The sequence below is a fragment of the Panthera pardus genome, unplaced genomic scaffold (genome assembly GCF_024362965.1).
Source record: "Panthera pardus isolate Hobbes unplaced genomic scaffold, ASM2436296v1 HiC_scaffold_13, whole genome shotgun sequence".
Taxonomy (NCBI): domain Eukaryota; kingdom Metazoa; phylum Chordata; class Mammalia; order Carnivora; family Felidae; genus Panthera; species Panthera pardus.
Window position 1 is genome coordinate 154,750,606 of NW_026526688.1, and position 21,320 is coordinate 154,771,925.

The 21,320-nt window shown below is 34.8% G+C and overlaps 1 protein-coding gene across 33 annotated transcripts in view; it reads right to left on the bottom strand.

Annotated features, from left to right (window-relative positions):
- Positions 1 to 21,320, bottom strand: part of ADGRL3 (adhesion G protein-coupled receptor L3) — an 813,483-nt gene that overhangs the window by 127,645 nt on the left and 664,518 nt on the right. For 29 of the 33 annotated variants that reach the window (XM_053901514.1, XM_053901520.1, XM_053901521.1 and 26 more), the window contains 2 exons: positions 15,841 to 16,026; positions 12,784 to 12,822 (listed from right to left, as the gene is read on the bottom strand). In XM_053901514.1, coding sequence (XP_053757489.1) covers positions 12,784 to 12,822; positions 15,841 to 16,026 — 225 coding nt within the window. The remainder of the gene's footprint in view (positions 1 to 12,783; positions 12,823 to 15,840; positions 16,027 to 21,320) is intronic. The other 4 variants (XM_053901517.1, XM_053901533.1, XM_053901535.1 and 1 more) reach the window with 1 other exon arrangement.

A 21,320-nucleotide genomic window follows, 5' to 3' on the forward strand; every position in this document is an offset into this window, starting at 1 on the left:
TGCCAAAACTGTGTGGCATAGAAGTGTTCAATAACTTTTTGCTGAATGACTGCCATCCAGTGAAGGTTCATACTTAAGTGAGTTTTCTCCATTTTCATGCTAGCAGGAAAAAATAATCTCTGAAGGTATTGGTTTTATAAGAGCAAAAGATATGTAAGTACAAAGGAAAAAACCCTAGGAACTAGCCAATATTACCTGTATCCTTACCATTTAGAGATTCAATGTCATAATGGATTCCCATTTTAGTACTTATTCACCTTGACTATAACTATCCATACTTGTGGTCTGGCTTTCTCACTAGATTACAATGTTTATAGCGAGAGACTGTGTTCACTGGTGTTTTCCCAAAGTAAATTTTAGTGCCTTGAGATATTTTAGGTACTCAATAAGTGCTCATTGAGCAAAATCATTAATGACCTTATATACAATGGGAAAATGAAAACATCTAGTTCTATAACTTTTTGCCATGTCTCCCAAGAGGTGTTCTGAGGGTATAAAGTGCTCAGATATCATCACATGATTTGGAAGGAAGACAGGCTGAATTAGAGAGAATTAAGAAGACAATCAGAGTTCAAAAGGAGAAAAGCAGAACCAGAGGTTATTGTAGTAAATGCAATCCACTATGCATAACAACAATATATTCTACAAAACAGCTTTCCAAAATGTTTTTAAGTATACCAAAGTGCACTTTCAATGTAATGCAATGAGGTCCTATTAAGTATGTATGATATGCAAACAACTAGGGAAGTCACTGTTGGAAGAGGTTAGGAAAGAGAAGAAAAACATAGAGTCAGCCTTCAGTTTGTCTACACTCCAAGGCAGAAGGTAAGCACAAAATAGAGCTAAAAACTCACAGCATATGGGACAAAAAGTAATGAATTCTTACACAGGAAGAACAAGAAAAGATCCCAGAAGGTGTTTGATTTTGAGTTAGAGACTAAAAGATGAATAAACTTTCCTTGATTATGATGAGGAAATTTGAGGCTAAAGAACATAATAAGCAAGTTAATGATTAGAACAAAACCAAAGCGGTAGGAAGGCAGGGAATGTGTTGAGTTTGGGATGAGGAAAGTGTGTGGTGCCTGTAAAGAGAGTGTGACAAGGTGAGTGTGATGGGAGAAATGGTAGGTACAAGTCAGATCTTAGAAGGTCTTCATTCAGTATGATAGAAGTTTGGGCTTTACTGCATAGACAATATTAAGCCACTAAGTATTTTTAACAAAGGAGCTATATGTTTAGATATCTATTTTTAGAAAATTTTCTCTGAAAACATATCAAAGGATGAATTGAAAGCAGAATTATGAAGATGCCTCCTGCCCCCCCAAAAAAACAGAATAGAAAAGTAATTCTATATTAAGTTTACTCATTATTTTTAAAAGTTATTTTGTATTACAGTAGAACAAACATTTATAAATGTGCAAATTATCATTAGGCAGCCCATTACAAAGTTAAGAGCAATTATTCCCTCTTAGTGCATAAATTTAAGGTAATAAATTGCTGACAAACTTTTGACAAACTCTCCAGTAATTTGAAATTTTATTTTACTCTTTACTTCCATATCTTTGTTTTTTGATGTGTTCTCCTGAATATAGTATTTCTTTGCCAATATATACGGTAATCATTATGCTGAACATTGCTATTTTATTCTCATGTATTATATATACAGTTATGTTTAAATATTTTTCTTCATGTATAAATCTCAGGATATGCAGACAAAGAGAATTAAATGTGTTCATTGCTCCTAACCCCTGCTTTCTAACTATATGTATGTGTGTATATAATATTATATAATATATGACATATATTATAAAACATACAATATATAATTACATATATAATACATAATATAGTTTATACCGATTTATACTTTTAAAAATTAAACAACTTTCTTTAATTCTTCATTTTTGACTTGTTGATATGAAAGTTATCAGTTGGGAATAAAATAAGATAGAGCAAAAGTTTAAAATTGTTGCTGAATAGGGCACATTGTATTCTAATCTACCTTTATATATTGATTCAAATCAAAGTTTTAAAGGTCAAATGTTAGAGGAGTCTTCAAAAACAGTTTTGAACTTGCTGGATTTTTTTTTTTATTAGAAGTCAAGTTGAGTGACTGATATTTACACATCTGATCAATAAACCTAAGGTTCTTTTTACAATCACTGTCATTTAATATTATTAAGCATATAAAAACTACTAATCTCTGAATTCCCTTTTATATTACAGTGAAGTGTTGGCATTTTCAAGTCTTAATTAAAATTAGATTATATAACACGACTGACCTTAATATAGTAATAAGAGCCCTTAACAGTAGAACAAGATGAAACTAAAATTTCATAGAAAAGACTGCCTCTTTAAGACATCCCTTGTTGCTTAAAAAGGTACTCCTTTTAGCAAACTATAATTTATTGTACTATTTAAAAATCTAATTTAGAATTAAATGATTGAATGCTGTCAAATCTATATTGTGTTATAGGAGGTAAACAGAGCTATAAACTTGATTCAAACGTCTTGCTAATTCAACATTTATTCACCAAATATTAACTAAGTACCTTCATTTGAGATGCTGCAAGAAAGTCAGATGTTCTCCTGTCCTTAAAAGTGATTACAATATAGTGAGGGCAGTTAATTACACAAGTACAAACATGGCAAACATTAACATAGTGGAAACAGTGTTCAAGTACTGTATCGAAAAGGCTCCATGAAGTACAATTCCAAGTTTAAATTCAACATGGACCAAACAGGCAAAAGGTAGAGCATGTACATATAGGTCTGGAGGTGAAAGAGAACAAACACCTCCAAGGAACTGAAAAGATATCCTATGGCAGAGCAAAGAGTGCTGAGGGTTCCATGACAAGATAGTATGTGAAGGCTAGTTTTCAAAGATGTTTGCAAAGCATGTGTGCAATTCTTCTTAAAGACAACAAGAAGTCACTGAAAAATTTCAAGTAGAGGAGTGATGTAAATTATAATGGTTAATATTTATTGAGAATATTCCAAACTCTGATCTGAATGCTTTATGCATCAGCTCCTTTGACTTTGACAATAACCCAAGGAGGTAAAAGTGATTATTATCCTCATCTTGTGGTGAGAAAACAGACTGAGAGAACTTGAGTAACTTGCTTAAGGTTAATTAGCTAACGTAGGGCAGAACCAGGGTTCAAATCCATGCATTCTGGCTATGGGGATGAAGAAAAGCAGAGATTTAAAAGAGAAGCAAAGCTTTGTCTATTAAAATGCAGAGGGCATTGAACATAATGAATTCTTGGTTTCCCTATTCTGAATGCTATGTACTTGAACAGCATCAATTTAAAAGGTCTACAGAGGCCTGGTAAGGGAGGAAAAATCTTTCCTCAACTCCAATCTCTTAGGTTCTATAATGGGACCTGACAATTAAACTGACATAAGATAAACCAAAGACAAGTATACAAATTTTATTTAATATTTTTATGTGCATATAGGAACTCACATAGGAAAAAAGATTTAAAGAAGCAGTTAGGACTGTGAGCTTAGATGATTTTTTAAACAAAAGGACAATATATTTGTAAAGAAGTGACAAGATAAAGGAAAAGGGTTTAAGCTTTCAGGAACAGTATATTGTGGGAAACTGACTAGGAAATATATAGGGGAATCTAATGGAAGATAAGGGTTATTTTAGTATGTTTGTTGCTTTCAAATAATCAGTATGCCAAAGTGGTACATCTGGGGCATGTTCTTACCCCCCTCAGCTGCAGCTTACTTAAACATCCATTCTTGACATACACGTTTAGGCAACATAAATTTAAGTAAGAAACAAGCCATTGGTACATCCGACATTACCCAGATAAACTGAGTAGAGGAAGAATTGATGGCCCAGAAACATTAATGATAGAGAAAACGTAGAAAGAACTGTCAACACCTGAGATGAAGAAAAAGGAGCCAGAAGAGTGTTGTATCACAGAAGGGAGGAGAGTTTCCAATGGTTTCAAAATGAATTCAACCATAAAAATATCCAAAAAGCCCTTCTTCTTGAAATAATAATGACTCTAGATATTTTTATGAGAACTGGTAGAATGGTTATAAAATAAAGAGAAAAAACACCCAGAGAAGCTGTTCTTGAGGGAAAAATCGGTTCAGTTATATGAAATTTCACTTTGAAGTAGGGCATCTAAATATATAAAATAATGTATATTAATAAAAAATTTAAAAGTACACACTTGTAATGTATTTTTTAATACAGAAGTATATAAATTAAAACCTGAAAGATGGTTTATGGGATAACACCACCAACCTCACCAGAAAAAGAAATCACTCTAACTGTCATGGATCCTTCCAGACTTACAAATATTTACATGTATATACCAACAAATGTGATTACTACAAGTATGCTTTTATTTGTTTTTTTGCCTCTAATGTACCACACCTACCTTTCTAAATCAATGCAAGATCTACCTCATTTCTTCCATAGCTAAAGAGTATTCCATTATTTGGTGTAGCAGTTTATTCAACCCATTTCCTACTGATGAAGGGTTAAGTTGTTTTGTTGACGTAAACCATGATGCAAGTCTACCTTGTGACTATCTCTACACATTCATTCCTTTCAGTGGAGGAATGCTGCCCCATTGCATGGTTCTGCCACAAGCTAACCCCAAAGTCCTTAATGTAGGCAGAGAGAACAATATGGTTTTGTGATTGTATGACAAGATTGATAAAAATAAAATTGATCACAAAAACATGGATAAGAATAAAAATAGTCTTCTCTGGTAGGATTTTTAAGAGGCTGATAATAGTGATTGCTATAAAGAGCTGAATGCCTAGGGAGATGATGGGGAGATCTTCCTGTTTAGAGATTAGCATGAAGTGATGACTGGAACCTAAGTAGCCATCATCTCATTTTTTTTTTTAAGTTTATTTATTTTGAGAGAGAGAAAGTATAAGTAGGGAGGGCCAGAGAGAGAAAGGGGGAGTGAGAGAGAAGCCCGAGCAGGCTCCACACTAACAGCACACAGACCAATGTAGAGCTTGAACTCATGAACTGTGAGATCTTAACCTGAGCCAAAACCAAGAGTCCGATGCTTAAACGACTGAGCCACTTTGGCACCCCTGCCATTGTCTCATTTTGAGGATGGAAGCGCATGTTTTAAAGATAATAGAACAGAAAAACAGATGAAGTCTTGGTCTCTGATGTGGAATTTTCATGCTAGTCCTGGACTGCATTTCTTTTTTATGCATATGAATAAAACCCTGGTTTGTTTAAGTCACCATAGTAAAGTTTGTGATACTACGAGCTGTATAAAATTCATACATTAGATAAGGGAAAATATCAAAATTATAACTCTGTAGGGAGCAGTACTAAAAAATCATTTGTTTGGTTCCAAGCCATCAGGCAACTACTTTACTGCAAATTACACCTTAAAACTTCCATTTCTTTTCTGACCTGCATCAGAAAAGGTAATGATAGTTTCAGAAAGTAGGGTCTTAAATCTGTAATGCTATTTTTAATATCTGTTTCCTTCTGGTTAGCTATGTGATCATAGAGATATTAAAGAAATAACAAAGTAAACTGATGTCTATCCTTTTTTTTGCACAGAAATAATATTTATATAGTCTATGTATTTAAAACTTTTCTGAAAGTAAACCATTCAGAATTCAATGATGCATTAGAAAGAACGTTAAATTTACAATTAATTAATGACCCAGGCTTTGGTCAGAAAATTATAAGAGAGAATACAACTTGGTGAAAAGAAGTGGGAAAATGTTTTTGTTTCAGATGAAACTATTTTATTTAAAAACAGAAGGGGTTTTTTTGACCCTCATAAGAATTACTTCCCGAAGCATTCATAAACCATGTATATACAAAGAGCAGCTGGAACATTTTGTTTATTTATAGGAATGTGCAAAATGGAAGAGTCGGAAATGACTGTAAAGCAGCCATCACTGCCTGACCTGACACATTCACCATAGGAATTTTGAGAGATTTCCCCAGAATGATGTTCAATGCACGTCAAAGGAGGATCTCCATCATTAACATCTGTCATTTGGAGGTTTTTTAATTATGAGATAGATGAAGTGACCTGTCCATGTTTTAAATGATAACCTGTATAATTTACTCTGCTACATTACATGCTGTTTCACTGTCTTTTGATTCAACGACTGCTTTCTCACAGCATTTAATAACTACAACTTAACAGGAGAGAATTCTTACAACTTCTTTCTCTGAAGAAAACTACTCTGGTTTTGTCGATGGAAGTCACTTTCTTTGATCTCAATGTTTTTCAGCAATAGGTTCAGGGCACCAGAAACACGCAGGGTGCAGATTTATATTTTCTCTCTTACTGACACAAATCAAGTGCAGATTTATCAAGCTGTGAAATATATTAAGTTCACAGGGTTTTAACAAAGGGTTACCAAACCTCAAGAACCTGCTGTGATTCAAACTACTTTCAGATGTCCTTTTAATTATATTAAATGAAAGTTTGGGTTGGCTTTGATGCTTATGGGCAAACATCGAAATCTCTTGAAAGAGCTGCTAAAAGTACTCCCTGTTGCTGTAGTTAATATACTACATTGTATGCACACCACTAGCCAATTTATTCTAGCCACTTTAACAAGGATATCCAGCCTGACAGGCCACACAGAATAGTATCACAAGTCAAGCAAAGCACAAATCATTAGAGGACTCTGAAAGTTGTTTGACATGCACCACGGAGCTCTTTGTCACACAGCCAATTAAGTGACCAAACAAGGAACTTGAAAATACTCATTAATTTCTTCCTAGCAGTATAAATGGAGGTTAGAATCCTTCCTGTCTCATGCACCAAAGGCAGACAAGTAAAACGGGCATAATTCAATTTGCACTTTGTCCAAGATGCAAGTGGCAACTTAGGTTCACAAGAAAGTCTGCATTGGAGACAAAAGAATGAAAGGAATAGGTAAAAAAAAAAAATCAGAAAGTACACATAATAATATAGATATATGGGCTTTGGGATTTTTTTCAATTAATCAACAGTTGACATTACTTTTATCCTTGAAAACCTGTGTCAGCATTTCTGAGCGGATTCAGACATTGACATTATTACCTCCTCTGTGAAATACGAACTGGAGTGGATTCCCGAATGTCATGCTCTGCAGGTTTCCCTTGTTCCTCAAGGCTGTTCTTCAGCCTCTCTTGTTGGTTTCTTTTCTCCCTGACCTCTTAGAGTATGGCAGTATCCTGGGGCTCCGTCCTAGATTCTTTCCTCTTCTCTCTACACTCATTGTGTTGATGTATTCATCTAGCACGTTGGCTGTAAATGCCACTTGAAGTGAAACATTGCCAAATGATGATTTCTAGCCTGATCTCTCAGCCGAACTGCATGCTTATATAACTAACTGCATATTTAACATCTGCATTGCGCAACTAACGGGAATCTCAAAGTTGACATGCCCCAAAGTGAAGTGCTTTTTGTTCTGGTCCCAAGTTGGTCACAGACAGACTGTCTCAATAAATAGTGACTTCATCCTTCCAGAAGCTCAGGCAAAACTTTTTGTCATTTTGACTCCTTTCTCTGACATGTCACATATGATCCCTTAGCAAATCCTGTTTGGTACACTTAAAAAGAAATCCTGAACCTGAGTAATTATCTCAGCATCTCACACTCAGTGAGTCTCAGTGAGACTCAAATGAGTCTATTTGACCCTATTGTGCTTGGTCACCCTGTTTCAGGCTTTAGTTTTCCTCCAGTAATCTATTCTTTACTTTTAAAACACATTAGGTCACATCATCACTCTGCTCTGAAACCTACAGTGGTTTACTGTGTCTCTCTGAATAAAAGCCAGCATCCTTATGATGGTCTGTCACATCTGAGCCCTTGCTACCTCTTTTACCCTCTTCTCTTTTACAGTGCACCAGTTACAGTCCATTAAACGTCCCACTTCGGCTCAGGTCATGATCTCACAGTTCATGGGTTCAAGCCCCGCCTTGGGCTCTGTGCTGACAGCTCCAAGCCTGGAGCCTGCTTCAGATTTTGTGTCTCCCTCTCTCTCTCTGCCCCTCCCCTGCTTGTACTCTGTCTCACTCTTTCTCTCTCTCAAAAAAATAAACATTAAAAAAAATGTAAAATTACAATGCACCAGTTGCACTGGCCTCCTGGAATACCACAGGCATGTTTCTACCTCAGAAATTTTCTGTCTCTCTACGAGAGTGCTTTTCCCCGTGTATCTGCATAGTTCACTCCCTCACCTCCTTCAGAGTTTTGCTCAAATATCAACTTGGTGATGCATTTCTTTTTCTCCTTAGTATTTATCATCATCTCATAGGCCATATTTTTCACATACTTACTGTATTGTTTATATTCTGCCCCTAGAAATATCACAGCAGGATTTTGCCTGTTATGTGTGTTGCTGTATCCCAGTGCTGATAAGGTTATTGGGCTCATGTGCTCAACTATTAACTCCTGAATGTTTTTGTTGTTAATTATTACGTGGTATTTTTCCATAGTCGGAGACAGACATTGTTTTGGCACTGCTGGTGCCTAGCCCAGAGATATCTAGTGGATAATTAAGGCAAAACAAACAAACTAAATTAACAAATCCATAATGAGCAAATCATAGTCATGAATTAAAATTAAAAGTGTGTTTCAAATTCTTTGTAAGCTTTAAAGAACACAAACCATCTGCCTTTGAAGAAAAAGAAGGAGAATGGGAAGGAGAAGGAGAAGGAGAAGGAGAAGAGGAAGAGGAAGAAGGAGAAGGAGAAAGGAAGGAAAGGAGGAAGGAAGGTAGGAAGGAAGGAATAAAACTGTGTGTGTGTTCATTTCCATCTATCTACCAATTTTTTCCAATCAGTTCTCAGCCTGACTGTGCAGGTAATAGCAGCTTCCAAAGGATGACTCAAAAGATTCATATCCATAACTGTATGTTCTTATATTTTCCATTAAGCAAGGTCAACTGCAGAATCTACAGGGCATATGTGCTGCCTCTGAGATCTGGAGAACAAAAAGAATGGCTGATAAATTTTTTAAATATATATAATGCTTAGCTAGGAAAATGTCCTGCTTTTAAAACTGTGAAAAATGAATGCCAGTATGTCTTAATATTTCCTTCTAAAGAAGAGAACAATGCTAACAAACATTACTATTTAAAAACTGGGCACAGGGTTGACAATTGAGAAAAAAATGAATATCTAAGTTCTGGTTTCATTTATACAACATGAAAGCAGTTCTTGAGTGGTTTGAGGTCAACCTGTACTCCCAGAGTCTCATGAAAACCACGGATGTCTCTTTGGAGTCATATGACTTTTCACTGGTTCACGTACCACACTCCCACACCCACCCAAGCCCCCATTCCATGACTGGAGTTAAGGACTTTTGCAATCCACCTGTACTAGAATGACTATACTCAAAAAAGAGAGAAAATAACAAGTGTTGCCGAGGATGTGAAGGAAGTGAAACCTTCATGTATTGCTGGTTGGAAGTGTAAAAGGGTGCAGTCACTTTGGAAAACAGTTTTACAGTTCCTCCTTTAACACAGCGTTACCGTATTTTCTATTTGCTTTTTCCTTTCTTAATATGATGATTTTTTGATCACAGTGTCCTCTGAAAACAAAAGGACCTCAAAGCAAGTTATGTGTGTATTTGAACTTAGCAGTACAAAATTATTACCAAACAGCCATGTGAACTGAACCTCAAACAAGAAGGAAAATAAAACTATTTTATTCTATATCATCCCTGAGATAAAATAAAATAAATCAGTAAATGTAAACCAGTAGATCTATCCTGACTCCTAACACCAAATAATGAAGTCAGTTCTGGAATAGCCATATCTTAGGGATTTGGAACATGAGATTCAGAATCAGGAAGTCCAAGCTTTGAATTCAGGACCCCCTTCATTACTATGGTACGATCTTGTTAAAGTCACTTAATTTTCTCCCTGGGTCTCATTTTCTCCACTCTAAGTTAAAAATAGCAATAATTGGGGTGCCTGTGTGGCTCAGTAGGTTAAACATCTGACTCTCGATTTCCATCCAGGACGTGAACTCACAGTGCATGAGTTTGAGCTCCACATCAGGCTCTGCTCTGACAGTGTGGAGCCTGCTTGGGATTCTCTCTCTCTTTCTCTTCCTCCATCCCTCTCCTGCTCTCTCTCTCTTATAATTATATCAAAAGATTGTTGTGAATATTAAATAAGAATTTATGCAAACTGCTCCACACTGCTCCACAGCAAACTGCTCCACAGGCCACAGAATTAGTGCCTGATAAATGCATTTATTCTCAACAATAAATCACTGTTGATGTTGCAAAAACATTACAGACACGTTAGGACAACAGCATTAGTGCCTTCGGTGCTAGTGGGTGACCTTGGGCCAATCATCTCATCTCTCCAGATCTCAGTGAACTCATTTTCATTTTTAAGGTACCTTTTATTAATATAGGACATCACAGTATGTGTTACAGATGTAACACAAGCCTTACTTCTCTTTCTTGGCATAATACTTAACACTCTCTTCTTGAATGAAGGTATCTATTTTGCCCCAGACATGATAATGATTTTTTTTTTTACTATGACTTGTATCAGTTTCTATCTTTTGGTAGTGAACAAAGACTTTAGTGTAATCTATATTAAAACTAAATGAAAAAAATACTGGACCCAATTTTTTTGTTTGTTTTTGTTAAATTTTTTGAGATACAAGCATACTAGTGTTAGGAGATTCGCATATTATTTAAAAAAATCAAAGCAATCACCTTTTAATTATTTACCTACAGAACAGTATTCAGTTATCATGGCTGCCAGATGATAGTTCAGTTTTTACTGTGCTTTTTATGTTTAATAAACAAATGTAGGAAGTATGAAGAAGTAAAAGACTGATCTAGATAAATCATAGAATAGACACAGTACCTGTAAACAATTAAAAGCTAAATGGATTTGATGGTCAAAGTCAAACCTAGAAGAATCATTGTTTATACCGATGTAAAGGCCACATTTTTAAAGAATCTCATGTTTAAACAGCTACATTTTTTTCAAATTTAATGCATAAAGCACTTCTAGTGTGTTTTAAACCTATCATACACATAGCTCAGAAAGTGCTCCAAACCTAGAAACAATAGGTAACATAAAACAAGTCTTTAAAATTCAAATAAAGTTTAAAGTGTTATTTACCCTAGAATTTCATAGAGTGATCATCTATGTTAAAATGAATAGAAGTAATGCCATGTCTTAGTGAGCAGAACATTTCTACTTCACAAATATTCTGTTTGTATTTGGTCTTATCAGATGTTTAGTCAATAACTGAAACATTTATTCATAGCCAGGCAATTATAACACCAGGAAATCAGCCATTGAATAAACTGTGCTATTAATTTTCCATCAGAGATTCATGTTTGAATGACCATGCATTTCACAGATTTAAATACCAAAAGGCTAATTATCTCCAAGGTCCTATTAAAGGGATAGCATAGATTGCAATCAAAAACAATCCTAAAATTGCTAAAAAATGATCTTCAGCTTTCATTGCTGAAGAATACTTCAATTTCTCTACCTATTATACATATTAAGAGGACAGGAGATATATCTTAAGGGAATATACATATAAGATATATATATATGATATATATATATATCATATATATATGATATATATATCTAATATATATGATATATATATATCTAATATATATATAAGATATATATTAGATATATATATATCTAATATATATGATATATATATATCTAATATATATGATATATATATATATCTAATATATATATAAGATATATATAGAATATATATAAGATATATATATATATAAGATATATATCATATATATAAAGGGAAAAAACAAAAAAACAACTGAATGTTACTTACATTCAAAGATTCATAAATTTATACAGTAAAATGCACATTAAAAGCTTATCTTTCTAATATTTGTTTGATGTAAATTATTGTCTCTCCTCCTTTTTGAAGCCTCAAGTCCTTATCCCATTCCTTAGCTTAGAATAACATTCAATTGCCTGACTGCCTTCCAGTTCATGTCTTTGGGGGGTTCCTGTACATCTGGAATTAAAGTTGTTTTTTTTCTCCTGTTAATCTGTCTTATGTCAATTTAATTATTAGACCAGCCAAAGAACCTAGAGGGGAAAAAGGAAAAAAAAATTTTTTTCAAACCTCTACACTGCCTTCCTGCCTTGTAAAAATAACTATAAAGGTTGTTTCTGTCATTCTTTTCACACAGACCCCATAAACAAAGTAATGGTTTCTACCCTGCTTAGAAACAAATTACAACATGTTAGCTGGAGAAAAATTATATTTATATCAGGACTAAAATGTTCATAATGGGTGGGAAGGTAAGACAGTCACCATGTGGGTGGAATATTTTGGTACAGAAGCACGATGTTCCAAGTATTCTGGACTATTCGTTGTCTTATATGGCTGATTAAATGTCATTTCTGAATGATTTGCTACTCAAATATTAGCTGGCCCAGTGTATTAATGAAATGCTTTCACACACACACACACCTCTGTGAAGAAATTAGAGATTTACGTATTGCACCCAACTCACCTTTTAGTTATGATCAAAATTCTCACATTCCAAGTTACACCTCCTTGTTGGTCTGTGTTCATCTTGGATGACAGAGCATGGGCACTGCCAGATTTCTTTTCTGCACATACCCTTTCATATGTCTTTCTGTCCCCACCCTTCATGCCCTCCCTGAAATCCCTTTAGCTCAACAGGGTACGTTACCGTTTTTCTATCAGATGCCCATCAATGCTATCACCAACAGAGACAATTCAACAACTTAACACATTTATAAAAACGCAGAAAGTACCTGGACATAGGCTCTGCAAGAGCGCTCTCTTTTCTGAAGCTGAATCCATTAAGACAGCAGATTAAACACAGAATAGAAAAAACAAGTTAGTGACAGAAGAAAACAAGAAAAATAAAAGAACGCATCTACACAAAACACCTTATTCTGTTGTACACTACTTTCTAGAGGAGAATGAAAGCTAAGCAGCAGCAAAATGTAAGCCATGGCTTGAAAGACAGTCGCCAACGCCCTTTCAGAATAAGCCAGGTGGAAACCGTATGGTATAAAGTTGTTAATGATGGGAGGAAATCTGGGAATAAATGTAGTAGAAATTAGTAATAATCATTACACTTCAGTTATTAGAAATGATTCATTTCACATCAGGTTAGCGGTTAATTCATGGGCCACAAATGAAGACATGAAGTTAAGGAAGTTATATCAAAACTTTGGAACCCACATTGTTTGTGGTTTAGAGATTATAGAGACGGTTAATATGCACCACAAACCGTATGTTCAAACACAAAAAATTCTGTTTATCAGAAAAATAGAAATGTCCATTCATTATGGTTATTTGATTCCAAGGGAAAGATACCAACAGATAAGTAACTTCTGATTAGAAGAATGTGATTCATCTTCTGACTTATCACTGCTTTTATTTCTTGAATAATTTCTTCTCACAGTTTTGACCAAAAAAATTTATACATTTTAGAAACTTCTGTGGGATAAGAAGCCTGTTTTTATTTGTTTGCATACTGAGTGATGTTTTTCTGGGCAAAAGGTTAACAACAACTCATATTCAATCCCAAACATTTTTTTTTCTGATGATGGAATGAATAATTAATAAGTTTAATTGCCCTGTTTAAATAAATGACACAAAATTTTATAAATTCGATTGTGATTTTCTCCCACTTCCCTATTTTCTTTTTTCCCTTCAGTAGCCTTGATTGTTGAAGGAGAAAATTACCCAGGTTTAAGAAGCAGTTACTCTGATGCCTTTTGTGTGGCTAATACTCTCCCAACTTTAATTCATGCATTCTTCAAAGAGCACACTGCAGTTACTTCTCTACAGAATTAAGTGAGGAATGAGTGCGAGTAAATTGCCAGCGCTGTCATTTGGATCACTGACTCGCATCTTGGTGTTGCAGGACTCTAAACCCTTCAGAATTTCAATGTGGAGTTCAATTGATTTGTACCAAGTTGACTTTGCAAATCTGATGGGTTATAACTGCTTCGGGGAACAGTGGGAACCACAGGATATGAGAGCAAGCCAGCAAGCATGTGAATAACCTTTGCCCTCCCATCTCCTTACCCCATCATGCAAATTAACATATGACAAACCACATTATATAAACAACTGAAAAGAGCCAAATGGGAAACAAAAGAAAGCATTAAAAAGCTTCACAAATGGAAATTTGCCCATTATGTAGTTATTTGATATTCAGAGTAGGCAAGCTGATTAGCTGTAGCCAGTTAGAATGTGACATTAATTGCCAGCTTTACCTGATATTGTCAGACATCAACATCATTTTTAAATAAAGATACAAAGTATTGCTATAACAAGTAATGTTATGGATATGTAACATTAATAGAAATTACTACCTCCAGTACATTAGGATAACAATAGCTGGCGGCAATATTCATTAATAGCATCCAGTCAGCCTGGGTAATAACACATTAAAATCACAGCATGCCCAGATTACATAGGCCGCTGTGGATTACATTTTATCAGGGACTTGGTTGTGATTCTGTCAGGGGTATAAGTGACAAAAATAACTCCTTCATGTTCAGCATGAAAAAAAAAAAACAAACCTCTAATAATAATTTATATCTACTAGATAAAACAGAATCTGTTTTCTGAGGATGAAACTGCAGGAAAAACTGTATTTGCCAGATAAAATAGTAGGCTTTCCTATATCCAACCATCATTATTGGAAAAATTTCTCCATCTTTATCAGTGAGACTTTAGTCTAATAAGACACAAAAGAACTTAACATATTAAAACACCACTCAGAAGTCATTTGTCATTCTAAAGGGGAATGTTCATTTAGTGAATTCCATTGAGGACTTTAGTCTGTTACTGCCAAATTCTTGCTTTATAAAGTAGTAGGACTATCAGACATTCAAGGCCTTAAAATCCAGTTTCCATAATTGATCACTTCTCCTGCACAAATATCTTTCAGGGAACGTATGTCATTTGATGGTAGCAATTCTAGTTTGTTTTTGATCATGGAGTAATTTCACCATGTGATTTTATAAGTAATAAATTATATTCCTTATAAATATGTAAAATATATTGTATGTATTTTATGTAGTTATGTAAGTTAAGTGCTTATATGGTGTATAGGTTATATACAATAAACAAAATGCTTGTATATGTTTATATAATGTATATAAATATATTGTATATTTATAAGTATCAATAAGAATATATAAAATGTATCTCCTCTGAAATTTAAAAATGTATTATTTTCATTATTCAAATTTGCGAAATACAATGAAACCTTCTAAGTGTTAACATAGTGAAGTAAAATCTGAGTAATTTAAATATCAAAAGGAAATACAAATTAAAACCTAATTACTTGCCTCATGAGTTTTTAAGTATAGTATTAATTAGATTAAGTCATTTCATTTTTAAAACATCTTTAATGAATTGCTAATATCCTTTCTCATTGTTGCTATTTTCTAAATTTATACTTATTAGACTTTTGTTTATTGCAATTAGACATTTGTTTTATTGTAATCATTTTAAAATAGAAGTTTAAAAGGAAGAAAAGAAGCAAAATAAATCACATTTACTCGTATTGACCTTGCCAGAATTTAGCATTCAAAACAGTAAACACTAAAGAAAATAGAATTGTAAATTCAAAAAATTTACATTTTTTGTAAAGAGAGAGATTATCATTTATTGTGTCTTTAGAGGCCAAATAGGGTGGGTCATCATTAATAATAAAATAGTGAAGCAGACTGAATGTAACTAGTGATGCTCTTTAGAACGAACGAATTTTATAGAGAGAAATTAACCAAGGAAGGCTCACTGATCCTACTACAGCTTTAAAAATATATAGCTGAAGTCCTTACCTTGTTCAAACTCCGTGCAGCACTATCTTTTCCACCTGGGGTCAAGTTCCGGAGTTGTACATCTAGGAGCCCTACCAGCTGGTCCATGGCACGGACTGAGTAGGTGATGTCTCCAGCATTCAAATGATTTCTTGTTTGTTCAGCCAGCTCTCTAGCTATGTTGGCAGCTGTCTCTCCAGATTTCAACTGCGGTTTTTTGAAAACAGAATAAAAAGGAAAGAGATCTTAAGTAAGGGATTTTATTGGTCTCTGTGAACAATTGTTTTTGCATGGGAATTATAATCATCAAGCCAAGACATAGTTATTTAACTCCAGCTTCACCTGGAAGATAGTCTCAGGTTTTCCTACTAATCCATCTTTTCCCACAATACCTAACTTGAAATTCATATCTTTAGGAAAGTCCCCGTTGAGGAGTCTTCTAAAAATTGTTCTCACCCTAATTATCCATTTGAGTGGTCACATCTAAGGTTTGCCCTATGATTTTCTCTGTGAGTTTCTAAATTGGATGCTGATGAGTTGTGATGATGCAGTTGTGAATCCCCAACCATATTCTAAGTTCTAAGAGACAAGCACAAAGTTTCCGTTGTGCCTAATTTAGCACTTAATACACAATGTATACGGACTGATGCTAAAGTCTGTAAAAATTTGTCCCAAATACAATCCCTGTTTTTCAAAGGGTCTTCATTTTCTTCTTAACTAAATATGGGATTTTGTTCCCACTGCACTAGGTAGCAAATTACTGCTGTTTCTAGCATCTTCCTTTTCTGAAGCTACATGCTTATTTTTCAACTATATTCTATAAAGATATATCAAACTGTCAATATCCCAAAGATGTTATTTAAAAAGACAGATACTAATAACCCATGCTCACGTGAACAAATGTGATAGCTTTGGGTAATAAGAAGATAGGGATATCTTACAGTGTTACAAGTTAAATATATAATAGTGTCATGTTTAGGAAACTTTTTTTAATAATTTTTTTTTACGTTTATTTATTATTGAGAAGCAGAGAGACACAGAGCATGAGTGGGGGAGAGGCAGAGAGAGAGAGGGACACAGAATCCGAAGCAGGCTCCAGGCTCCCAGCTGTCAGCACAGAGCCTGACCCGGGGCTCGAACTCACAAACTGCGAGATCATGACCTGAGCCAAAGTCGGTCAGCCACCCAGGTGCCCCGGAAACTTTTTTTTTTTTTTTGGACAGTCCTATATAAAACTTAGGGTCACACAGAGAAAAGTCCTTTCTGTAAGGTTATCTTCTAGCAGGTATTCAGGCTATAAGGAGCAAGACTAAGACTCTTAGTCATGTAAGTTAACACTATCTCCTCAGGAATGCTCAATAAATATTTACAGCAGGATTGACTATTAAGAAACAAATAAATAAGTTAGGGTTATCGGAACATCTATATCATTAATAATCATATCCTCAAGTATATTTAAAAATCCAAATTGAAAACGAAGCAAGTATAGTAGTAACACAATGTTGGGAAGGATTTGTGGAAATGTCTATCACCCTCACAAACAGCTCCTGGGCATATATATTTGTATAGGCCCCACGTAGAATTAATTACCAATGTCCATTAAATTTTGTAATGCAAAGACTATATAACTGAGGGATTTCTCTTATCACTATCAACCATAATAAATAATCCCACAGATGTAAAAGAAATATTCAAAGATGTTTATTCTAGCTTGTTTAAAATACAAAACAAAATGGATTATGACCTGCAGAAAACTGCTCATGTATATAAATATCATGGAATATTGTACAATGGTTTAAAAGTATAAAGGAGATCAATGTCATTAACATCAAATTTCAACATGCAATGCTGAGTTAAAATAAATGCAAGTATAAAAAATATTTATTTACGCTAATATCTATTAGCATGCTACTTGAAATAAAAATACAAAATGTAAGTAGCATATAAACATGCTATCTATGAAAAAGAAATACAATACATAAAACATGATATTTTTATGTGTTTATTTTACATATATTTAAGCACGAAGTCTGAAAGATGGGAATCAAAGGAAAAATCCTTTTCTGTAATGTTTAAATTTTACAAGAAGAATGGTTAAAGTAGTTATTATATATAATCAGTGTTTTTTAGAAATCCTTAAAATTATAAAACCCACACTAACTTTAATAAATTTGTAAAATATGGTCAAGAGCTACATAGCTAGATACCTGTAACCAAATGGAACATATTATAGGGTTCAAGGATAAGTACATAACAAATTCAATGTGGATCAAAGTAGCATTCATGGCCCACTGACTGTCATGAAAGTATTTTCAAGTGGTCTCAGAGTGAAATAAATGTGGTTATAATTCATACATTTTAATTTTATATACAATGTAAGGCTGTTTACTGGTAATCCAATAATCTGTAAGTGATTTACAAAATTTAGTATTCGTTAATTTAAATCAGTGAGAAGCTAGGTATTCGCAAAGATTTCAAATTCAGTATTCCATTCAGACTTATTGAATGGTGCACATGATACAAGTGCCTGGTAACTTTGAAAAACTCTTAGTGTGCATATGAATATCCAGTGGTTGGAATTCCCATAATTTTCCAAGAGGATGTTCTTTTAATCAACACATGATACACAGTGGGCTGGCATTTGCTGTAGTTTCTATCTATGCTATTCCTCTAATAATGAATATATTTGTAGAATTCTATGGTTTTACTTTGTTAATCACTGTTGTACAATTGTTCTTTTTAAATTTTTTTTAAAATTTATTTTGAGAGAGAGACAGTGTGAATGAGGGAGGGGCAGAGAGAGAGGAAGAGAGAGAGAATCCCAAGCAGGCTCTGCACTGTCAGCACAGAGCCCAGTGCGGGGCTTGAAGTCACAAAATTGAGATTATGACCTGGGCACAAAGCGAGAGTCGGACACTGAGCCACCCAAGCACCCCTGTACAATTGTTCTATACCTTTGTTGGTTGTTATATTGTTTTCTTCTATTTCTTTATTGACATGTATTAGTTTTTCTATGAGAATGGTCAGGGCAGACGGACCTCTAGAGTCTTTTGATTTACTTAAATGGTCCGTGTTGAACAAAGTTTGAGAGGCATCTGGGGTTAGAGGCATACAAGTAAATAACATTAATGCAATGATGCAATTTTATTTTATTTCTTATGTTTATTTATTTATTTGTGTGAGAGAGACAGCACGAGCAGGGGAGAGGCAGAGAGAAATAGGGACACACAGAATCCGAAGCAGGCTCCAGGCTCTGAGCTGTCAGCACAGAGCCCAATGCAGGGCTCAAATTCACAAACCGTGAGAACATGACCTGAGCCGAAGTTGGATGGTAAACAGACTGAGCCACCCAGGGGCCCCAACGAGACAATTTTAATAACAGGATTGTATATGAGGTATTATGGGAATATTAGTAGAGGGGTAGAAAACATCTGGAAATGGGGTGGGAACGCAACCAAAGTAAACAACTATAATAACCATGGTTTGGGAAGACAGGATACTGTAGGTACAACAGAAAGGAAAAGCACACTTTTCCACCTTCAGAACTCAATATTGATACCTACACAGTATAAATTATATTGTCTATGAGGTAAATATGTACTGTATCTTGCTTTAAAAATAGGATGAATATCTCTATAATTTCAACAGTTATTCACTCTACATGTTCATTTGCTTTTTTAACTAAAATTTGAATTTCTAATGGCATCATGCTAAAGTCTGAGGCTATAATACTAAAGAAAATGGTTCCCAATAAAAAGGAGCTTACGTACTAGCAATGGAAAGAACTCTTAATAAATTAGCTACAAAATTATTTAATTTTAATTTTGTGGAGTGCAATACAGAATCCAAGTTTAAGGGCCTTTTACTCGACTGTATGAAGTTAGGGAATAATTTAGGAAATGCTTTTCTAAGGAAGAATGTTTCGTGTGAGGAAAAGAAAGGATTGGGTTAGGATATAGGTGAGGGCCTCTAGGCAGAGAAGACACTTTCAGGAGGGAGGGGCATGGGGTCCTAGGGGAACTGCACAAGGGGTGCTATAACTGGAATTTAGGTGGCCAGAGAAGTGAGCAAGGGGCAGATTAAGTTGTCCCCTTCATAAGTCATGATGAAGATTTTGTGGATCATGCTAAGATCAAGGGAAGGTACTAATACGTCTAAACAGGAGTGATCTAATCAGAGTTGTGTTTGAAATCAAATGCAGGAGAATGGATTAGAGGGTTCAGGAGTGAATGAATGAATGACAGGGTACTTGCTAAGAGGCTACAGCAGCAGAAGCTATTGTGGGTTAGGGTAGCAGCAGTGGAGAACAGTGGAAAGTGGGCTGATTTGGGAGAGACTTATAAGTACACTGACAGGCCTACTCTCTGAGGGGAGGAGAAGGGAAGAGAGGCACTCCATGGTAATGCCATTAACTGGATTCTCCAACAGCCATTATGACCTCAACATTCACCGCTCAGTTCAAAGGTTGCCTTTCCAGATAAGGCTTTCACTGACCATATTCTTTCCAGTGGCAGCCAGAGGTTACTCCCCTGTCCTGATGGCCCTATTTACTTCTCTCACCCCAGCAGTCAGGGACCACAAGTATCTCATTTCTATACAACAAATACATGCATATCTCGAATCTGCCTCAAGCTTCTGCACAGAGGCAGGGTTGAAATAATGTTATTCTGTGTATCTTAGCTTACAGACCTAGTGAAAATGTCTGTCTCTAACATTTCTTTCACTAAATTCTACTGAAGTTATTTCTCAGCAATAAGCACATACACTGAGAAATCTTACGAGTTCTGTGAGGATTAGTAAATTAATACCTGTATTGAAATGGTGGGATTATATTCAGGACTTGAATAGGGGAAGGTAAACCCTGCAGCTTTAGTTGAGGATAATTATGACAGAGATGGATACTATTTACATGTCAAATTTTGACACATGTAAAAACAATTTTCTTTGAAATAAGCTTTGACATTTTATGAGATTTATTACATCAAACATTAATCGGGTGCCAAACCAATTCATGAAGGAGTTTCTCATAGTGTTTAAGTATATAGCTATCATTTCTTTGAAAGATCTACTTATGCTATTTTGCTGTAAATCAGAGTCAAGTAGGTATAGAGACAATTAAATGCTTCTATCTTACAATTGAAAGTAGGTTAAATAAGCCTGAAGTCCTAGAAACCCTACCAATCTCTGATAAAATTAAGAAGCAATTTACAGAATCTCTATGGAGATTAAAAGAATGGAGAAATTAAAATGTGGGTGACAGGATTCGACTTTTTCCTCCAAGGCAGGCAACTGGCTTATTTTATACAATTACATAGCAAAAATTCTAGGTATTCACATCCTTCATTAGAAAACGCAGGGAGAACTCTACTTATCTCAAAATCTGTCAGTAGCTTGTGAACCAACAAAAGACAAGACTCTTCAGTTTGTTAGAAACAGAAAGACTATTTTCCAGTGACAATTCAGTCATTTCTTTTCCATATAATAGTTGAACTAGGCAATGA